Genomic DNA, 19,707 nt, shown 5'->3' on the forward strand with positions numbered 1-19,707 from the left:
TCGTTCACTTCGAACAGATACTAGGAAACCAGTTCATATTAATAATTTTCTAAGTCCAGATGTTAATTAATATTAATATATTTTAAAGAAAATGTCAGATAATACGATAAAATTAAATTAACTACGTTAGGCATTTTTTTTCTAAAACAAAAATATATTTTTTTATTTGAGAAAAAAAATGTATTTAAATTCATAATCATCATCATCATCTCAGCCATTATCATATAAAAGAACCAAAGTCACCTGCATAACCCGAAGGATAAGCAAGCTTACTTCAGCTTGCTTACTTGCCACTTAGCAATGGGCTGGTCACATAGCTCGCAAAAACGGTAACCATTGGGAAAGAAAGGAACTTGAGTAGCAAACCCCGTACGGAGGGGGAAAGGGATTGTTAGTAATGGAGACTAAGAATCCCATTGCTAGCAATATACCCAAAAAGGTCGAACTCCTCGCGGTTCCCCCTGGAAACTATCATGGTTAATTCCTAATGAATTCATCATGATGGGCTAATAGGCCTGTTTTTATTCTCATCTATGGTGCACCGCCAGCGTATCCCGCAGGGGGGGCTACCATCCCATTGTCACCTATAAAAAAAAACCCTGTACGGACAAACTCAGTATAAGACGACGTCCCTCACTAATAGAAGTGACGACCTCAAATATATTGCAGGGAGTCAGCGGATGCAAGTGGCTAAGGACCGTTCTTTATGGCAGTCTATGAGGGAGGCTTATGTCAGCCGTGGACGGATAATGGCTGAAATGATGATGATGATGATGATTAAAAAAACGAAATAAGCTTTCCTATTGCGGTATTAAATTAGCTATCGTTTGTGGAAAAGTACAAATTCTCGGTACGCCATAGACCTCATATATCTCGACTTGTTTTTTTTTTTTATATATTTTACAATACAATGAACATTACACGTAGCCGTGCAGTAGGTATTACGGTATTACAATGTACATACTAACCTTAGGTACTGACATAACAAAAATAAACCCGTATGTCATTACTTGTGTTCCAAGGTCGTGTGACAAAAAATTGTTATCAGAATAATCTGTCTATTTATAGTATGAATAGTATTTGAATTCTGATCGGCCGATTTAACCTCGAGTTGGAATACCAACTAATAAGTATATCTGGACATTGTTTTTTAATTGATGAAAAAAATAATAATGAGAAAATAACATTAATTAAAACAATAGAGAATGGAAGAGGCAAAATGCTGGGCCACTTTATACGACATGACGGTTTTTTAAAGAGCTTTTCTTTCTGTACTAGAAAGTATAGAAAGAAAATAGAGATTTTTGGGAAGGAAGGGTAAGATCGACAAATTACTACATTTTTTTTTTATAATACAAGAGGCAAACGAGCATGCCGCTCACCTGGTGGTAAGTGACTACCGCTGCCCATGATCACCCGCAACACCAGAGATATTAGTTGTGCTTATAGCTTATTAAAAAGGAAATAAGAAATAAGACGAAGAAATGATGGAAATGGAATGGTAACACCTTTGCTAATATCCTAGTGGGATGCTGAGTACCAATAAAGAACGACAAGTGAGGATAAAGTCAGGTTAAGAAAAGACAAAGAAGAATTAATCATGATGGTTTCCAAGGTAATCTGACTGAGTATACTCCTAGCAACAGGGCTGTTAACCTCATTACTAAAAACCCCTAATGGGAGAAAGGGATTGTCAATAATCGGATTTTACTTTTTAGCCATATACCACATCAAGTCGGTCTCCACACAGAAAACCCCTGGAAACTATCGTGGTTAATTATTTTTAAATCCATCACGTTGGACCAACTGACCTGCTTTTATCCTCACCTATCATCATGCCCCACCAGTATATACCGATAGCGCAGGCGGGGCCACTATTTCTTTTAAACCTTTTAAAAAGAAAAAAAAACAATCCGTAACTAAAAGAATATCTGATGTATATATCATACGATTAAATAAATAATCTAACAACCATTTGTACCCTACAAAAGGGAATTAGTCGATAGTAAATACTTTGCAAACTTTATAGTACTATGAAATTTGTCGTGTGGTAAACTAAAATCGTTTCGAAAATCGAAAGTTTTTTTTTTTTTGTTGGGTAAAAATGGTATGGTAGCCCCGCCTGCGCTAACGGGATACGCTGGCGGAGCACCAGTGAAGGGTGATAGATAAGAAGAAAAGCAGGCCAGTTAGCCCATCGTGATGAATTCATCAGGAATTGACCATGATAGTTTCCAGGGGGAACCGCGAGGAGGTCGACCTGGTGAAAATCGAAAGTAGTCAGTAGTAATAATCGAGTGAAAAAGGATCAAAATCTATTTAGAATAGTTGGTACTATTTGGAGATCTTCTTACAAAGAGGGGATTTAATAAATTCCATTATTCTATCCTTTATATCCACGCATTAGTATGTTATATTAGTATATATACCGCAGACTAATGCAGAGATGAAGTGTGTTTAACGACGCCTACATCAAAATATAGTATCGACAGTACACTTTTAAAGATATTACGTAAATTATACAAAAAAGAGCAAGCAAATTGTGAAACTGTTCGACTTTATTGATCCTTTTCGCTTAAAAACATCTTTGCTACACTAATTCTTGTAGTGATGTATTAGGTTGTAAATACAGTGTTAATTTACAATTCCCTCATGAGGAAATTAATTTCACTCTAATTTTAAAATGGTTTTTAATAATTTAATAAGGTTTATTATTATTAATAAAGTATAATATACGAGTACCATGTAAAATCCAGGCATCACGAATGGCAACCTGTAGGAATAAGTACCAGAGTGTGTGAATAATGTGTATAAATTATGTTTATATTTATAGGCGACAATCAACACTTATACAGGAAAATTATCAACTTGTTTGACATTTCAAGTCACAAAACAAAACCAAATTAAATCAATACTTATCGCCTGTAGCCTAAAAAGTGCCTATCCGTTTATTTCAATAAGAATGTTTTTAATAAACGCCTTCAAGTTATTGCACAGTTAGGTAGCACTCATCTGAGCTCATCATTGCCTATAATTTATTTCAGGTACATGTAAATATATTTTTTTAATGGGTGAAAATGGTATGGTAACCCCGTCTACGCTAACGGGATACGCTGGCGGAGCACCAGTGAAGGGTGATAGATGAGAACGAAAACAGACCAGTTAGCCCATCATGATGAATTCATAAGGAATTAACCATGATAGTTTCCAGGGGGGATCGCGAGGAGGTCGACCTGGTTAGGTATATTGCTGGCAATGGGATTCTCAGTCTCCATTACTAACAATCCCTTTCCCCCCGTAAAATGAATATTAGAAATACTGCAGTATCCAGGGCCAGATCAATCAAGTCAGAACATTTAGGCAATTCACGTGTCGCTTAGTAAAAAGCTACTAAAATAGTTTTACTTATAATAACTTTAAATTTGTTATGAAATATACTGAAATATGACTATCATCGTCATCTTCCTACCCTTATCTCTTCACTCAATTTGAAAAATCCCAAGTTGTTTTTCTCCGAAAATACAGAAGCACAACGAGTTTTCTTATTATTTTTCAATATTATAAACTTACGGTTATCATAAATCATTATGTTTTTGGCATGTTTAGTATCAATCCATCTTAAAATTCCAAAAAAAATAACGGAAGTACTTTTCTTTTGTATACTAATGAACTGTATTCCTACGCAGTACGTAATAACGTTGTTATGTTTGCTTCTAATTTATCTGGGCTGTAGTAAAAGAGTCATCATTATATCAGCCGTTAACTGTCCACTGCTGAACATAAGCCTCTCCCTATTGTGAGATTTTGCCAGTAGATGCCTCGCTTCGCAAATCAGTTGGCAACCGCAGATATATTTAAAATCATCATAGTCCTCAAGAATGGCGAAGCATGTGGTGTATTATGGGTGAATATTGTGATGTTTATCATAGACCCCTCATGATGATTTAGACAATAAAATTTTATTTTTAATCAGGTTTATTAGAAATAAAGAAAATTCAATGGATAAATTAATTTAATTGTATATGTAACATCGAAACATCGATCTCGATAATTATAGTTAAGTACATGATAATTTAAAAAGCAATTTAGCTATATATATATATATATATATATATATATATATATATATATATATATATATTGTAGATATATGCATAGAATCAAAAGCAAAATAATATAATTATGCCAAAGAATTTAGTATTTATGAAATACATATTTCATTGATAGAAAAAAGAAGTATCTAATAGTTAAACAAAATAATAGATTATATAATGAAATGACAATTTATTATAAATTTCAATATTTGCATAGACATTTATTTAAATATTAAAATTTATACATCGATGAATTTATGATTTACAATGACAAAAAAAATGAAAACGAACGATAGACATTGTGTGCGCAAAATATACGCTTAAGATGCAAGTGAATACAAAAGTTATTGCAAGGTCATCCCTTATTATAACTTTGAAGAACGTTTTACACCTAAAATTGGCATATATATTAAAATTTTTCATAATTTTCGAAGTATCAATTAATTAATGTACTATTTCTTGAAGGTAGTAAAATGAATTTACTAGATATTAAATAGTGGACATTAAATTTATAAATCTATGTGGCAGTGTTAGTAAGTACTATAAATAATGCCATTATCTTGTTAATGGCTTGTGTCATTCACAAGACCTAAATGTCACTTGTCAGATTAGAGTATTTAGTTATTATAAATTTTGTCCATTATATTTGAAAATATAGTATATTTTTTAACACATCAATTCATAATTATGATTACTGATTGTTATTCTTCAATTTTGAATAACCTAAGCCTAGTCAGAAAACTGGTATACTTTTAAAATATACCTATAGAAAATATTATACATAGATTCCAGATTGAGAATTGTTTTCTTAAAAAAAAATTAACCAGTCTTACTTTCTAAATTTCTCCATACTTATTCACTAATATTAATTTGCTAAAGGCAGTGACAAGTTGTAACGCCAAGTATAATTAAGCTCCAAAATTGTAATTTAATAATAAAAGTAATTTTAGCTATATTTTATATCTAATAAAATATAAAATAAAATTAAACAAATACGATTCCATCTAATATAATATAAAGTATGACTATACATTTCACATTACAAGTCGATTTATGATAAATAAATAAATAGAAGCAGTAAAACAAAGAAAGAAAGCGAATACACCAAGCACGTGCTAAATGGCACATGTAAACTTAAGGTTAGATAGAACTTAACTAATCGTGTTTTAATATCTAGAGATATTGGTATTTCTAATCGAAGGAAATTAACGCTGCTTTATTTTTCAGGTAAAGTGGCAGACGCAACTTATAACTAGACATCAAGAAAAAAGACAGACTTTAATATTTCAAATTTTGACGAAGACCACAATAAAGATCAATTTCTAATGAAGCTGTTCTTGCACAAGAAAAGAGAACAGAAAAAGTATATATTTTCTGAGATTTCTCATTAATACGAAAATATACATTTTTCTCATAAAAAAAGACAAGGTAGATTCAATTGTCTAGACAATGTACAAAATAATGTTTTAAATAATACAAACTAAATAGTACTAACATCACATTCTTTGCCTAAATCCTACAATTCAAGACAATCTATCGACAATATTCATTTCCTATGTAGTACAATAGAACAAAAACCCCATTTAGATTACATTTACTAAGTAAACAACATTTAAAAATGTTCAACTATATTCATCTAGGAACATTTTAAAAGGTCAAATCTTAAAAACAATTATTTTATAAAAGTACAAAAAGATTACACGAGAAGATTTTTGAAAAGCATTTGACTCCATAAACACATCAAATCTCGGCAGTGCCCCAAGGCATTGACTTTGTAATTATTTATATACATTACTTAGTAATTTACACATTAATATTTACATTTGAGCTCTCGCAACACAATGCGTACTATGACACTTTTGGAAAAGTTTGAAGTCCAATTATACTATACTAAATCAACCGGATCCACCCGAGCCGCCTGAGCCGCTGACATACGCATCGGTGGCCACTCGCTGTCCTGCTCGTATCACATTTTGAACAGTCTGTGCTGCACCCTGAAATAAATAAATAAATGAATATTCAATAACAACAAATGTTTCAAATTTAATTTCAGACAAGATTCTACAATTATTATTACACGCTCAGACAAAGTTTAATTCACAATTTATAGAGTTGCAAATAAAGTGGTGAACTACTAGGTCTCAAAGTTATTAACTTTTTTCGTAAACAGATATGATTTTTATAACCTAAATAGTTATAAAAATCATATCTGTATAACATAAAAAATACTAAAATTTAATATATCCTGGAATAATATATATTGCAAGTAAACAAATGTATAAATTATTATTAGCTCAAATACACAATAGCTTAGGTTAGAGTTTTTGAAGACATTAAGTGAGACACTTAGATAGTATTGTTAAGTGATTATGAAAAATTATCAGATAGATGGAAACAATTATGATGACGGCTGTGTTAGAATTGTATTATAGATAGTAAAATTTACCCATAATCAAACATTGCTTGCCAACAAAGTTCTTTAAAAATTAGAATACTTTATCCAAAGATTCCGTGCTTAAATTCTAGCTTAAATCACCAAAGCTTTGCGATCATTTTCCACATTTTAAACGGTATATAAAACTGAAACGACCTTGTTTTTTATTTTAAACAAACAAACGATGGTATCGTCCATGAAGACTAAGCCACATTAGGGTGCAAGAATTCTTCACGTAAAAGGAAAGTAGTGTAAAATGTTTGAAAGTTTTACATTCTCACAAATTTTATTTTTAATCTAAAATTTCTTATTTACATTCTGTTGTTTGACTATGAATTTGAAATCTGTATATCCAGTCATTAATTTAAATAAATAAATCTAATTGAGAGTAACTGTCATTCTCAGACTCTCTATTGTAACTCTCTGTTGTAACTTATTTTGTTTTACAACACAGGGGGGCAAGCAAGCATGCGGCTCACCTAATGGTAAGTGACTACCGCCGTCCATGATCACACCAACGGTATTGCAGGTGTGCTGCCGGCCTTTTAAAAAGGAATATGTTTTTTTCTTAAAAGTTATGTTGTCATACTTGACTTCAAGCCAGTGTCAACTTTTTGTATAGTATGGAGAAACATAAATATGTAATTTCTATTAAGTAATAAGTCCTAATATATCTATTATACCTGTATTGCTGCCCCTAAAAATTGCGAAAATGCCCGCGTTACATTTATGGCTGCAGACACGAGCTGCCCTCTGCCTGGAGTCTGTTCTGATGTTACGGCTCTTGGTGGATCCAGGGGTATCTAATTATAATATGCTTGGGTTAGATAAATTTGTTATTTAACGCTAAATAAAAATATGTAATATACAGCAATATTGAATAATAATAAATGTGAAATTTAAAATTTTTAAGATTTATGTTATTAACATTTTATAGTATTAGATAAAATAAAATTACATAAAAGAAAAATAAATGTATATACTGAAGTAAATATCAACAGTTACCTAATATATATATGCAATTTAATGAGCATATTTACAAAAGCATTGCAAATTATGAATTTAATAAGTGTTCATACTAAAGAAAGCGTTCTAATTATACAAGTATAGTATATAAATATTAATAATGTATTAAGCATATAAGCATTATTATTATTAATACAAGTATAATAAAGCCAAAATATTTTACACAATAAATACTCACCAAAATTTTAACTACATTATCACTTTTTATTTACAATTGAAATACTATAAACAATGATTAGACTGTTAATATTTACAAAAACCCATTTTACTATCCTTCAAGACTTACTATATTTGTAGAAGCATTTATTTTATTAAGATTTTGCCAACTCTAATTAAAAGTGCCAGGATGTAATTGTAGGATTAACAACCTTAGAGGCAAATTATGGCAAGGTAATGTTATTTTGGAGAAATTGGTTGTGAAAATTATAACAAGTTGCATCATCATACGTGACAAATTAGAAACGTATGCTTTAAAGCGTGCTAACTATAATACAATTTATTTAAACATAGATAACTAAGATTTAAAAAAAAGAAATGGAATCGAAAATAGTGCTCTCCTGAAGTAAACAAAGTTAATTCTCGCAAAGTAAATAATAAAGTAATTTACGTAATTTCGTAAAGTAAATAGTAGTACTTATTATACAACGAAGGAGATAAATATTTTCAATTCTTTTTTTTATTATACTATTTTATTAACTTATAAACATTAATTATTTATTATTAGCGTACGTCTGCTTAACATTAACAAAACGTACAAAAATCAACCCCCTTATTCATAAAAACATAAAAGTTCTAATTAAATTCGTTTAGCTATCTACTTATTACTTAAAATATTTTTTATTTTATTTTTTTTATTTTAACTACATTCCCAATTTGAAGAAATATAACAAAATACATTAATAATTAAAAATTTTATCGTTATACGCTTTTATGAATACTATTTACTATATTTTATATTCAATGACACCATGCCATTATGTACAAACTTTGAAAAATCTATAAGGTGCTGGACCCTTATGTCACAAATACCGATCTAGATATAGAAGAATATTAGATTTTATTCCGATTTAAAAAAACATACTAAATGAAGTCTTCTTCTCATTTTTAATTAAAATACTAATAAATAAGGGTCACACTTTTCAGATTTTTAAAATAACAGTTAAATTATACATATATACAATATTATTACTAAGATAATAAAAAATAAACAAGTACATCAAAATATTATTGCAAAATATTTCTATTTACGGCACAATGTCTATGTATAAGCCAATTTAAATCAACTTTAATCTAATTAACCATATCTAAATTTTGCTTTAAAAATAAAATATGAATACAAAAATTCTATCAATCTTTTACGAATATTATAGTTTCAATATTTCTATTTACAAACATCCCAAATCCACTCCCCCGTGTGAAATTTACACTCAAATCAGACTTAGATTAAATAGGAACCTCGTATAAGGGTATACTTAAATTATCACTCTAGACAAATAATAGCAATTCTGTTTTATTTAATCTAAGGTCTGGTTCCTTCACCTCAACCCCAGTCACACAATTTTAATAAAAGAGATGCAAAACCCACTCTGTTTGAGGTTGGCGTCTCGTCAGCATTGCCAACGAATGGTCCAGAGCCAAACCAGTTGACTCGGTTGCTAGTAGCTGCGGATGATGAGACTGTTGGTGAGGAGGACGGGCTTGGTCGTCTGTTGGGCCTTCCGGCCGTAGGACCTGGAGCGGTCTCCCTCCATTGCTGCCACAGCCATGCTAAACCGTCCAGAATCGGTCTTCGTTGTGGCGGAGGTGGTGGAGGTGTTGTAGTTCGTCGTGCTTTCGGCGTCACTACCACTTGATTGAGCAAAGCCTACGAGGTTATAGTTAGCTACAATTTTATTATTATAGACGGCAATATTGCATATTAATAACTAATTTTTATAATTGAAAATTAAAAAAGTAAAAGAGTATTTACAAAAATTAATAAAAAGCAGAATGTAAAAGTAAGTAACAATAGGCCTGTGAAGCAAGTTTAAGATTATTATATTACATTAATTTTGCAATTAAGACACAAAAATAACATGATGATAAAATGAGAAAATGCGAATGATAATTGTTCAAAAATAAGGAGTTTTAATAAATGATGTTATGGAATCTTTTTAGAATAGTATTAGATAAATGAAATAGTAAAAATAGAACTAACAGAAAGTCTAAGTTGTTCATCTAAGGAACTTGCCGTAGTAGGCCCAAAACCTTGCTCCTTTAGTAGTGCCGCCAGTAATGCATCGTTACTCTTTCCGAATTCGGTACTCAGGGACATAGGTGCTTGTGTTGCTTCTGACACCATGCCTGTTGACTTACTCTGTTGCTGAAGCAATTTCTTCAAAGCTTCATCAGATGTCTGTCCTGAGATTAAAAGTAAATAAAAAATTATTTTAAATACTAAAAACTAATTTGAATAACAAAATGTAAAAATGTTAAATGATGAAAATCTTGTTTAATCTTCATGCCATACCTCTCATGTCATGAAGAAACTGAATCCAATAAATAGCCTTAATTAGTATTGTATTACACTAAATGCAAAATTAATATATTGAATTTACCTGTAATAGTTAATTTATTCTTCTGCGTAGTCGTCTCCTGTACATCCTGTAATTTCACCAGAGTTTTTAATAACTTTTCCTCATCTTGGATAGTTTTTAGATCATCTTTAACAACTATTTTTGCACCAAAAGGTTTAGTCGAGTCAATGTTCGTTAGTTTTGTCTGTTCATTAATATTTTTTATAGAGTCTAATGGTTTATTTAACAGCAAAGATGAGGTTGATTTTGCTGGTACTTTCAGACCAATATTTGAAGTAAGGTTTGGACTTACATTAGTAGTTAAATTAGGTAGTGTTGGAATATTAAATTTGGAAGGGTCTTGGCCTGTCGCCTTAATAAGAGCTTGAAGAAGTTTTGTATCTTCTTGGAACTGTTTAATATCGTCCTCTATAGATGGAATATTTGTTTTAACTGTTGTTATAGGTCGCTGTGTTGTTGTTGTTGTTGTTGTTGTTGTGGTAGTTGTTGGGGCAGTGCGTGATGTTGAAATAATATTGTTTACGTTATTTCCTATATTTTTTCCTTTTCGAGTAGTATCTGGTGATGTACCAGATTCTATTTCATTTAAACTTTTCTCAACAGCTAAAGCTATAATTCGATTAGCCAATGACACTTCGGGATCATCGTTGTTCGGATTTGTCTTTAATACTGATTTCTGAAAATTTAAAATAAAAACAAATATTACTACTTCTGGGTGACATGTAAATAATAGTTAACATAATAGTAATTATATGAAAACTTACAATGTGCAATCCTAATATCAAAAGCTGATAATTTTTTTACTATCACATAAAAGGACCATAAAAGATCTAGGATGAACAACTTTCAAAAGTAAAATGAAACATGTCTTTGGTGTCCAAAAAATACATGCTATTTTTTATACTCTTTGGAAACTACATTATTTAAAAACGACATTTACAAAATAAACGTACCAAATTTTTTAGGAAAGCCAAATCCTCTTCAACGGAGAATGTAGAAGTACTAGGCATATCTGTAGTAACTGATACTCGTGTGACTGGTGCGCGACGTGCTGTTAATGTCGTCGGTTGAGCACTTTTCAAAGTCGTGGTTCTTGGAGAATTCGTAGTAGAAATTTTGATATTTTCCGTTACGGTACTGGTGGCGGGCTGTAACGTAGTCGAAACAGTTCTAGGCACAAAACTAACTCCAGAAGATGTCGATGTAGTAATTTGAGAAGTATACACAGGTCGCACATTTAAAGGTGTAGTGGGATTAGAGCCTAGTGAAGTAGTTAAAGGGTTTGAGGCAATTCTTACATTTGACGTTACTCCTGATATAATAGGTGGACTTGCGTTTCCTGTATTTTGTCCTACTGCTTGTAATAATGCTTGTAATAATTTTGTATCTTCTTGCAATTTTTTAATATCTTCATCTATCGATGTTGTAGCTGTTAGAGTAGTTGTTGGTCTTGTTGTGGTTATTATTGTCGGTCTAGGAGTAGTGGTTGTAGTAGTCGTTGTTGTTGAAGTTGTTGTAGGAGCAACTTTAGTTGTAGGTTGAAAATCAAATTTTGGTAAATTGAAATTATTCGGATTTTGCCCTGTAGCCTGCAATAACGCCTTCAATAATTTTGTATCTTCTTCAAGTTGTCGTAAATCGTCTTCTATTGAACGAAATGTAGTAGTCTTCAGAGGAATATTTAAGTTATCACCAGTGTTTGTTATTAATTGATTCGTATTTGTACTAGTAGTTGAAAGCAATGCTTGAAGAAGCTTTGTTTCTTCGTTTTGCGTTGCTGTTAAAGGTTGTAATGTGCTAGTTGGTGCTTGAGTTGTAACTATCGGATTAGGTGATAATATTGGATTTGGATTTGACTGTATATTTAGGTTTTTAGAGTTACGATTGGACTGTAGTATTTGCTGAAGTACTTCAGCATCTTTTTGATATCTTTTCTCTTCTTCAATAGTAACAGGTGTAAAGGATGTAGTTACTGTGGGCAAAGTAGTTGTTGATGCTGATGCTGTATCAGTCGTTATTGTAGCAACAGATGTTGTAGTAATTGGAATTTGCGATTTCTCTGTCTGAGCAAAATTTGTTATTGTTGGCAGTAAAAGTTGTGTTGTTGCAGCTGCAGTAGTTGTTGTTGGAGCTCCAGAAGTCGTTGTTGGAGCTGTAGTTGTTGTTGTCGGAGCAGCAGTAGTTGTTGATGCCAACGTAGTAGTTATTGGCATTAACGTACTTGTTGCTGTAGGAATTGTCGTTCTTATAGTAGCTACCATTGTGGGCGGTGGAATTGTTTCAGTTATTGTAGTCGCAATAGAAGAAGTGGGCGTTAATGATTGTTCACTGTTTGTAACAGAAGTAGCTTCGGATACTGTTGTAGTTATCAAAGTATCAGTTTCAATTCGTGTTTGTATTTGCGGCGTTTGTGTATTTATCTCAGTTACTGTAGATGCAATCGTGCTTGTGATTTCATTGTTTCTTGTATTTGTAGTAGAAGATGCTTTTGTGGCTAATTTTAAAACATTTGAATTTTGTGGAGCTACTGTGACTTCATCTATGGGGATGAATTTAAATATTGTATTTCCATTTCCGTCACCAGGCTTTTCGGTCCGTATTTGTTTAGTCTGTAATTATACATGAAGAGTATTATTTTTTTATCATGACATAGTAATTGCTACAAAATGCTATTACTCAATGATTGTGTGATCAGCATTACTTGAATCTTATTTGTATTAAACCATCACCACTTACCTTTACCAAAACTTAAAATTTATTTTCTATTTAAAACAGCAAGTCCAGGTATTATTTACTCCCTTATATCTATAGTTTGTTGAGAAAAAAAAATCTACGTAAACATGCCGCTATTACCAATTACTACATAACCAAATAAGTGCCGACGTAAATAATAATTATACCTCCGGATCAATATCCAGTGTTAATATTCTCGGTTCACGAGTAGAGCTCGTCATTGAAGATATGACCGATTCCTCTTTAGCAGCTGAAGATATACTATTAAGCAGAATCTCATCAACGGAAGGTAGCATTGTAGTTGTGCGTAAACTCAATACATGCGAGGCAGTGCTTATTTCAGCAGGCAGCTTATTTGTGGTAGTAGTTATACCCAATGAACTGCTATCTTTTATATTAAGTGCCGATGAAGAGATCTGCAATTATGAAATAAAATGTTATGCTTTGCAATGTTAATATTAATAAGCGTTGAGGTGCATTAGGCATACATAGCTCATGATAGAATCGAAGGCTACCTCCAAACCGCATGCGCCATCGATGCTCCAAAACCGGGCGCCCAGTGAAAGGAAAGCAGAAAGCTCAGATTCAAGCTAAACAACTTAAAGTCAATACCATCAGTTGTTGGTTATTTACAGTGTCGGTGGTTAAACGATTATCCGTTCCGTTATTTGAGGTATTTGTGGATGTCACAGTATTAGTGGATACTCGGATGGGGTTAGACTTCGGCCTTACAATAGCCGGGTTGTTATGGATGGGGCTGTATGGATTTCTTAGACTCCATGGGCTGATTGGTAGTACGTCAATTTTTTGCATGACTCGTGGCACTCTAGTTCCATTTGGAAATTTACGTATTACTGTGTTATTAGGTAGCACGCCATAAATGATGTAAGGGCTTGCCTCTGTTAATGATTCCAATATATCATCATTAGGATCTTTACGTACCACTGTATCATTTGGTAATATTCCAAATATTACGTAATCTTTTTTAGGTATTGTTGTACCAACAATAGTTTCATTATTTACTGCTGAAATTAAATTTTGTCTTGTTTCGTTGACACGTGTTTTTGCGTTTTCATTATTAACTGGGTTACTTGTCTCCAAATCTATTGTTACTGTACTATCTACACTCATTTCAGTTGTAGTTTCAGTTGAACCCAAGTCTGTTGTAGTTTCTGTATCATCTTGTATACTTGTTTCTAAAGTTGTAACTAGTTCCGTAGTTGTCAAAACAGTGACACTTTCAGACATTTGATCTGATGTTTGTGACACTATACTTGACGTAATTGTCGACAGTATTTCAACAGGTATTGTTGTGGATGTAACCTGGCTATCCTGATTATTTCTATCTGTAGACTCACCCATACGTAAAGAAATTGAAATAGGATTTATAGTAGAAGGAAAATTTTTAGGAGAAGTTAAGTCATTATTATCAGTAAAGTCTGTAGATTCAGTCGTAGAAGTTAATGTATTCATAATTTTCGTCAAACGATTAGAAAGAGGAATATTGTCAGATTCTACCACATCAGAATCTATTATAGGTGGTGCTGTAGCTATTTCATCATTATGTTGTCTTATAAGATCTTCAATCATTTTTAATACTTGCGCTTTTTTAGACAATACCCATAACTGTAGTGGTGTTACACGGCTTGGGTCTTGATTATCGGTATTTTGAGATAATGGAGTTGGAATACTCATGTTAATTTGTGCAGATGGATCGGAAGTTTTTTCTAATACACGAAAATTTGTAAAAAATGGAGTAGGAATAGGTCTGTTAGAAGAGTCAGATATATTACCATTTACGATTACTGTGTCTGTGCCTAGAGAGTCAGAAGTTGTAATAATCATATTCATTGGTGTAGTACTCTGTATATCAACAGATGCTGAATTCGATGTTACATCGATTGTATTAATTGATTGACTACTAGACATAGGCAAAGTACTCGCAGTTATTGAGATATTGTCGGTGCTATTTACAGATTGAGTGACATTATCTGTTACATTTAATGTTGCAGTTACAGTGCTTGTCATTACATTATTTACATTAATTACATCAGCCATATTTTGAAGGACATTAGAGTTACTGTTTAATTCAATATTCTCAGTATCTTTAATCTCCTCCAAACTATAGGGAGTGGTGTTCGGTATGGTATCTACATTTTCTATCATAGTCGTAAGTTTGTCCAAAGCTCTAGGAATTAGTGATTTCAATAATTTTGCCATATCTAACGATACTTTAGCTCTACTAGTCTCATCCATATTTTGAATAATATCTAGTATATTATTAGATAACATGCTAGTTAGTTCTGAGGATACAATATTGTTACTAGATATTAATAGATCAGACACTGTATTAAATACCATTGATGGGTTGTCAGTCGATCCCTGAATTGATGTGGGTTCATATGCTGTCGTGGATTTGTCTGTTGATTGTTCTGTTTCTGAATATAAAACTTTAATAGCAAAAGGTCGTCTAGCAGAAAGAGGAGTTGTAGGAATAGGTGTAGGAGTAAAGGCAGTATTAGGTTGTGCTGTATTCACAGGACTTATGTTTCTTTCTTCTATGTTTAGTGATGGTGTAGTATTTTCCCCAACCGACAAACTATTATTCACATTTGGTGTTGAGTCAGCATTCTGTACAGGTTTAGCATTTGTGTTCATATTAACTGTTGTTGACATTAACATATCTTGACTGGCTAAGGCTCGAACACTATTTACATTATTATTATTACTCACGCCGTTGAGTGTTTGTGATACATCATTATTTATGTTTGCTTTTTTCGATACTTCTGTTGTTGTGGACAATCGAGTTCTAGGTGTAGAGGTAAGTATTTCAGCTAATGCATCAAATATTGATACAGTAACTGAAGGCGAATGGTGTGAAGCTTCTATGTTCATGATATGTGACGGCTTAACGAGACTTTCAGAAAGTCTCAAATCCGCTGAATATAATTTACTTCGTGGTTTAGTGAAAGAGATAGAGTTCATGTCTGGGCCTAACTCAATTTCTTCACCTTCTACCTGAAATAAGAAGTATACTCGCCCATATAAATAGAAAAAAGACGGTGCACTAATGAGAATGAAAATTTTTGTGACAATGTTATATAAAAATGAAAGGAACCTAAAAAAGAAATGCAAATAGGAAGTCGTGCAAAGACCAAAGCCACTTTATAATGCTTGGAATTAAAATTAAAAAAGAAATTATAACAGATATTAAAAGTTAGAAGAATGAATATAAAACAAATAGGGTGAACTTATCTGCATATTAAAACAAATATATAAAATTATACAATTTAATGTTTTGTTTACGCATGTTAGTACTACAGTATAATACATAATTATACTTAAATATTTAAATATAAAGTTCATGCGTTATTATTTACAATTCATTATTTAGTAAGTTCTTATCTGTTTCGGATTCGGATATATTTTATCAAAGTAATTATTCAACGCAAAAACTTTTTTAAGGAACTACCTATTAAATATTTTTTCACAGAAATCCGTTATTAATACAGAATGTCTAAAAAATCTTAAAATCTAAAATTTACAAGTAAATGAGTGAATGAAAGTATCAAGAGAATGAAAAAAGTGAACGAGTTATATTTGTCTGTGAAATGATAATGTTAAAACTATTCATATATGAGTCCATTAACCAATTCTAAAGGTGATTCGTGAATGATTGATGGCGCAGTGATATTCTGGCTTGATATCGACTCTGTGGTTACGTCAGAAAAGTCCGCCCCCTCGAACCAATATGGCTCTTCAATAGATTTTGTCAACACGTGGTCTGTGATGAAGAACTTCAGCCAAGCCTTCGGTAACAAGAAACTTTTAATTATTATTGATTGTATAGATTTTGATTATGAAAGGTTAATTATGTTTGGTTATAATACTAATTATGCAGGTAATGAGTGAATTTCGATATGATTGATTTTATATGATGTATTATGATTATTATATTGATTATGAACTAAATCTAGTTTTAAATCCTATTCCAAAGATATGATATATAACATATGATCCTTCTGTAGTTTAATGATCTTTTAAACCAAAATATTATTAATGAACATATTTTAATTTTTATTTTAGGCAATATTAAAGAAAAAATATGATACAATAGGCAATATTAAATAAAATATATGTAAATTAATGATACAAAAATTTATATTAGATAAATATTATTTTAGACTAACTGTTTACTATATATATGTATATCATATTCTTACTTTAAAATCATAAGCAGCAAAACGAAAATAAATGTTTATGTAGTAAATCTTAATGCCAATCTTATAAAGGGGCTTTGTTGAATTTGGAATAATTTAATTGTCACTTTGGATTATAAATAGGTGGTTACTTACAGTTGATGGTGTGATGGTGGGTACAGTGGGTTTATAAAATGGTTTATCTAAATAAGAAGCTCGATATTTTGAGCTAAATTTACTTTTATGTTTATCTGGCTCAGGTATTATCTGTAAATGATTATTAATGACATTTCTTGCATATGAAATAAAATGAGGAGTGAAATGGGAAAATATGTACGAATATAATACAAATTTCATTATACTTACGCCATTGGAAGCCTCTGTCGTTTTAGAAAATATATCGCTATATTTTCTGGAATTCCTTTCTCGGCTCCTAAATGTCACTGCTTTACTTTCAATGTCTTTTTCATACGAATTAACATTTTTACGATTATGTTTTCGTGTTTGAATATTTGTTACAACAGTAGATGTTAATGTACTTTGAGTAGTCGGTGAGTCAATGTTTTCGTAATTCTTTATAGCATCTTCTTCCTTATAAATAGAATGATATTTTACCGTTGGTAAATCGTTAACAACTGGTTTATTTTCACTCTCTTCTGCTGTATTTGGTATGTCATTAGCGATTTTATCTTCTTGATATTCTTTGCTACTTACTGCTATTATAAACATATCTTTATCAATTTTTTGATCTTTTTCAGTAGTCACTTCAACATTGTCAGTATTTTTTAATAATGTATAAATTAAAGGCATACTTAAAATATCTTCACTTTTCTTTTCAATGGAACTTATTTCGTTTGTAATTTCTTTCGGAGGTATAGTCGTTGATGTTATTGATTTTTTATTGTTCCTTAATCGTGAATAATAAGAAGTTCTAGGTAAAGTATTTTTATTATTTACTGTAAGACTATCACCTGTTTTGTTATCAACTTTTTGTGTTTCAGTTTTATTTTTATTATCAATTACACTCTTTGTGTTAAAACTTTTACGAGTAAAATAAGATGACCTAATCGGAGATCTCTTTAAATTATTTATTGCACTTTTATCATTTTTTAACTTATTTTCGATTTCCGGGGATTTTGTCGTAGTAGTTTTCAACGTTCTACTATATTTGAATGCCGGTTTTGCCGTACTTTGACTTAACGAAGACGTCGTAGATGTTGCTGGTGGACTAAAAGATGTTAATTTTCTACCTCGAGGATTAAAAGTCCCTCGAGGTCGGAAATCATTCTTTTTTTGCTGTGTGGCTTCTGTTGTTACTGCAGATATGTTATCATCATCCTTATCTTCTTTCTTAAATCCATCCTGTGTATTTAATTTATTGCGAAACTGTGAAAATATTTATAAGACTTTATTAGGTAAACCTATTTATTTATATAGTTAAATAATTCTAAATGCACTATATTTTTATTTAAAAAAAAATTGTTACTTTTATTAAATATATTGTTCAGTAAAGTATTAAAGTTTTAAACTATTTAATAAAATCTCTCAAACAAATATTAAATGCTAGATGATTAAATTTGTAGATTAAATGATTTTTTGTAATGTATAAACCTCATTATATCTCGTAATTTTGTAGTGTAGTATGTGTTTATAGCATTACCCTTGAATATTTATTGGTGCCAGTTCCAGAGTTTGTTTGTTGTGGTGATGTTGTGTAAGCTTTGTAAATTTTTTGTGATGCTTTCAATGTCAAACTCTCATCATTAGGAGAGCTCGCTTGTGTCTGAAAATTAAGGTTTTGGTGGATTTTTAGTATATTACGTTATTTTTAGTAACTTATGAATATTAGGAAATTAGAGATTTTAATATCTAGGCCCTACCTGTTTTGTAAATGATTGATTTAGACTTCATCCTACTATAATATTATAATTGTAAGAAATAGAAGTCATTGAAGAAGTCTTTTGCCCAGCAATATTACACTGCAGACTACAATAGTGTTAATAATGATGATTTGTCTATCTTGCTTATTAATTAATGAATAATAACTATTCAAATGGCTAAACTAATTTGAACGTAATTTAATATTTAGAATTTGTTCTAAATTATCATATAAAGTACTTTCTATTGTAATTGAAATTATTAACAAAACTATACCGCATAATCGTCAACTTTGGAATTAATAATGCAAAGAATATATTATAAAACAATAGGCAATAATCAATGTATAAACTTTCTATTTGCATAGTACTACTCACCGATGCATTTTTAGCCTGGATTAAAGCTTTAAAACTTTCCGGATAATTGTCGTCTTCACTAATTTCATCTGTCGTATCTTTTTTTGATAACGACGCAACTGGCCTAAAATTTACTTTCCCTCTTGACAAAGGGCGTCTCACCACCTTCATAACTTTAGATGTACTAGTTTTTACTGGTGGTATTTCAGTACTTGATTGGATAATTGTGCTTTCTGTGCTTGTGATTACAACTGATGCAGCTGTTTGATTTTCTTGTTGACTAGTAATATTTTCATCTTTCTGACTAGACTTAATGACTTCATTAATTGTTTTAATTCCTTCGCCTGTTAAGTTCGTATCAGTTTCTGACAATCGTGTTTTGTATCTCAATTTTCGTGAGTTTCTCAAATC

General features: G+C 31.3%; 1 protein-coding gene across 3 annotated transcripts in view; it reads right to left on the reverse strand.

The window, feature by feature from the left end:
• Nucleotides 1-4,145: 4,145 nt before the first annotated feature.
• The window catches only part of LOC113523454 (mucin-3A-like), a 130,429-nt gene continuing 114,867 nt past the window's right edge, over nucleotides 4,146-19,707 (reverse strand). Inside the window, exons 3-15 of one of the 3 annotated variants that reach the window (XM_031907442.2) lie at nucleotides 19,318-19,707; nucleotides 18,723-18,845; nucleotides 17,429-18,448; nucleotides 17,219-17,329; nucleotides 13,476-15,881; nucleotides 13,031-13,279; nucleotides 11,084-12,739; nucleotides 10,423-10,806; nucleotides 10,152-10,197; nucleotides 9,752-9,954; nucleotides 9,140-9,418; nucleotides 7,212-7,331; nucleotides 4,146-6,088 (exon numbers count right to left, since the gene is read on the reverse strand). The exon at nucleotides 19,318-19,707 is cut by the window's right edge and continues 696 nt beyond it. In XM_031907442.2, coding sequence (XP_031763302.2) covers nucleotides 5,990-6,088; nucleotides 7,212-7,331; nucleotides 9,140-9,418; nucleotides 9,752-9,954; nucleotides 10,152-10,197; nucleotides 10,423-10,806; nucleotides 11,084-12,739; nucleotides 13,031-13,279; nucleotides 13,476-15,881; nucleotides 17,219-17,329; nucleotides 17,429-18,448; nucleotides 18,723-18,845; nucleotides 19,318-19,707 — 7,086 coding nt within the window. In that variant the 3' untranslated portion in view covers nucleotides 4,146-5,989. Of the gene's footprint in view, nucleotides 6,089-7,211; nucleotides 7,332-9,139; nucleotides 9,419-9,751; nucleotides 9,955-10,151; nucleotides 10,807-11,083; nucleotides 12,740-13,030; nucleotides 13,280-13,475; nucleotides 15,882-17,218; nucleotides 17,330-17,428; nucleotides 18,449-18,722; nucleotides 18,846-19,317 lie in introns of all 3 variants that reach the window. The other 2 variants (XM_031907439.2, XM_031907448.2) reach the window with 2 other exon arrangements.

Source organism: Galleria mellonella, unplaced genomic scaffold (genome assembly GCF_026898425.1).
Source record: "Galleria mellonella isolate WM207_F2 unplaced genomic scaffold, CSIRO_AGI_GalMel_v1 utg300, whole genome shotgun sequence".
NCBI lineage: Eukaryota > Metazoa > Arthropoda > Insecta > Lepidoptera > Pyralidae > Galleria > Galleria mellonella.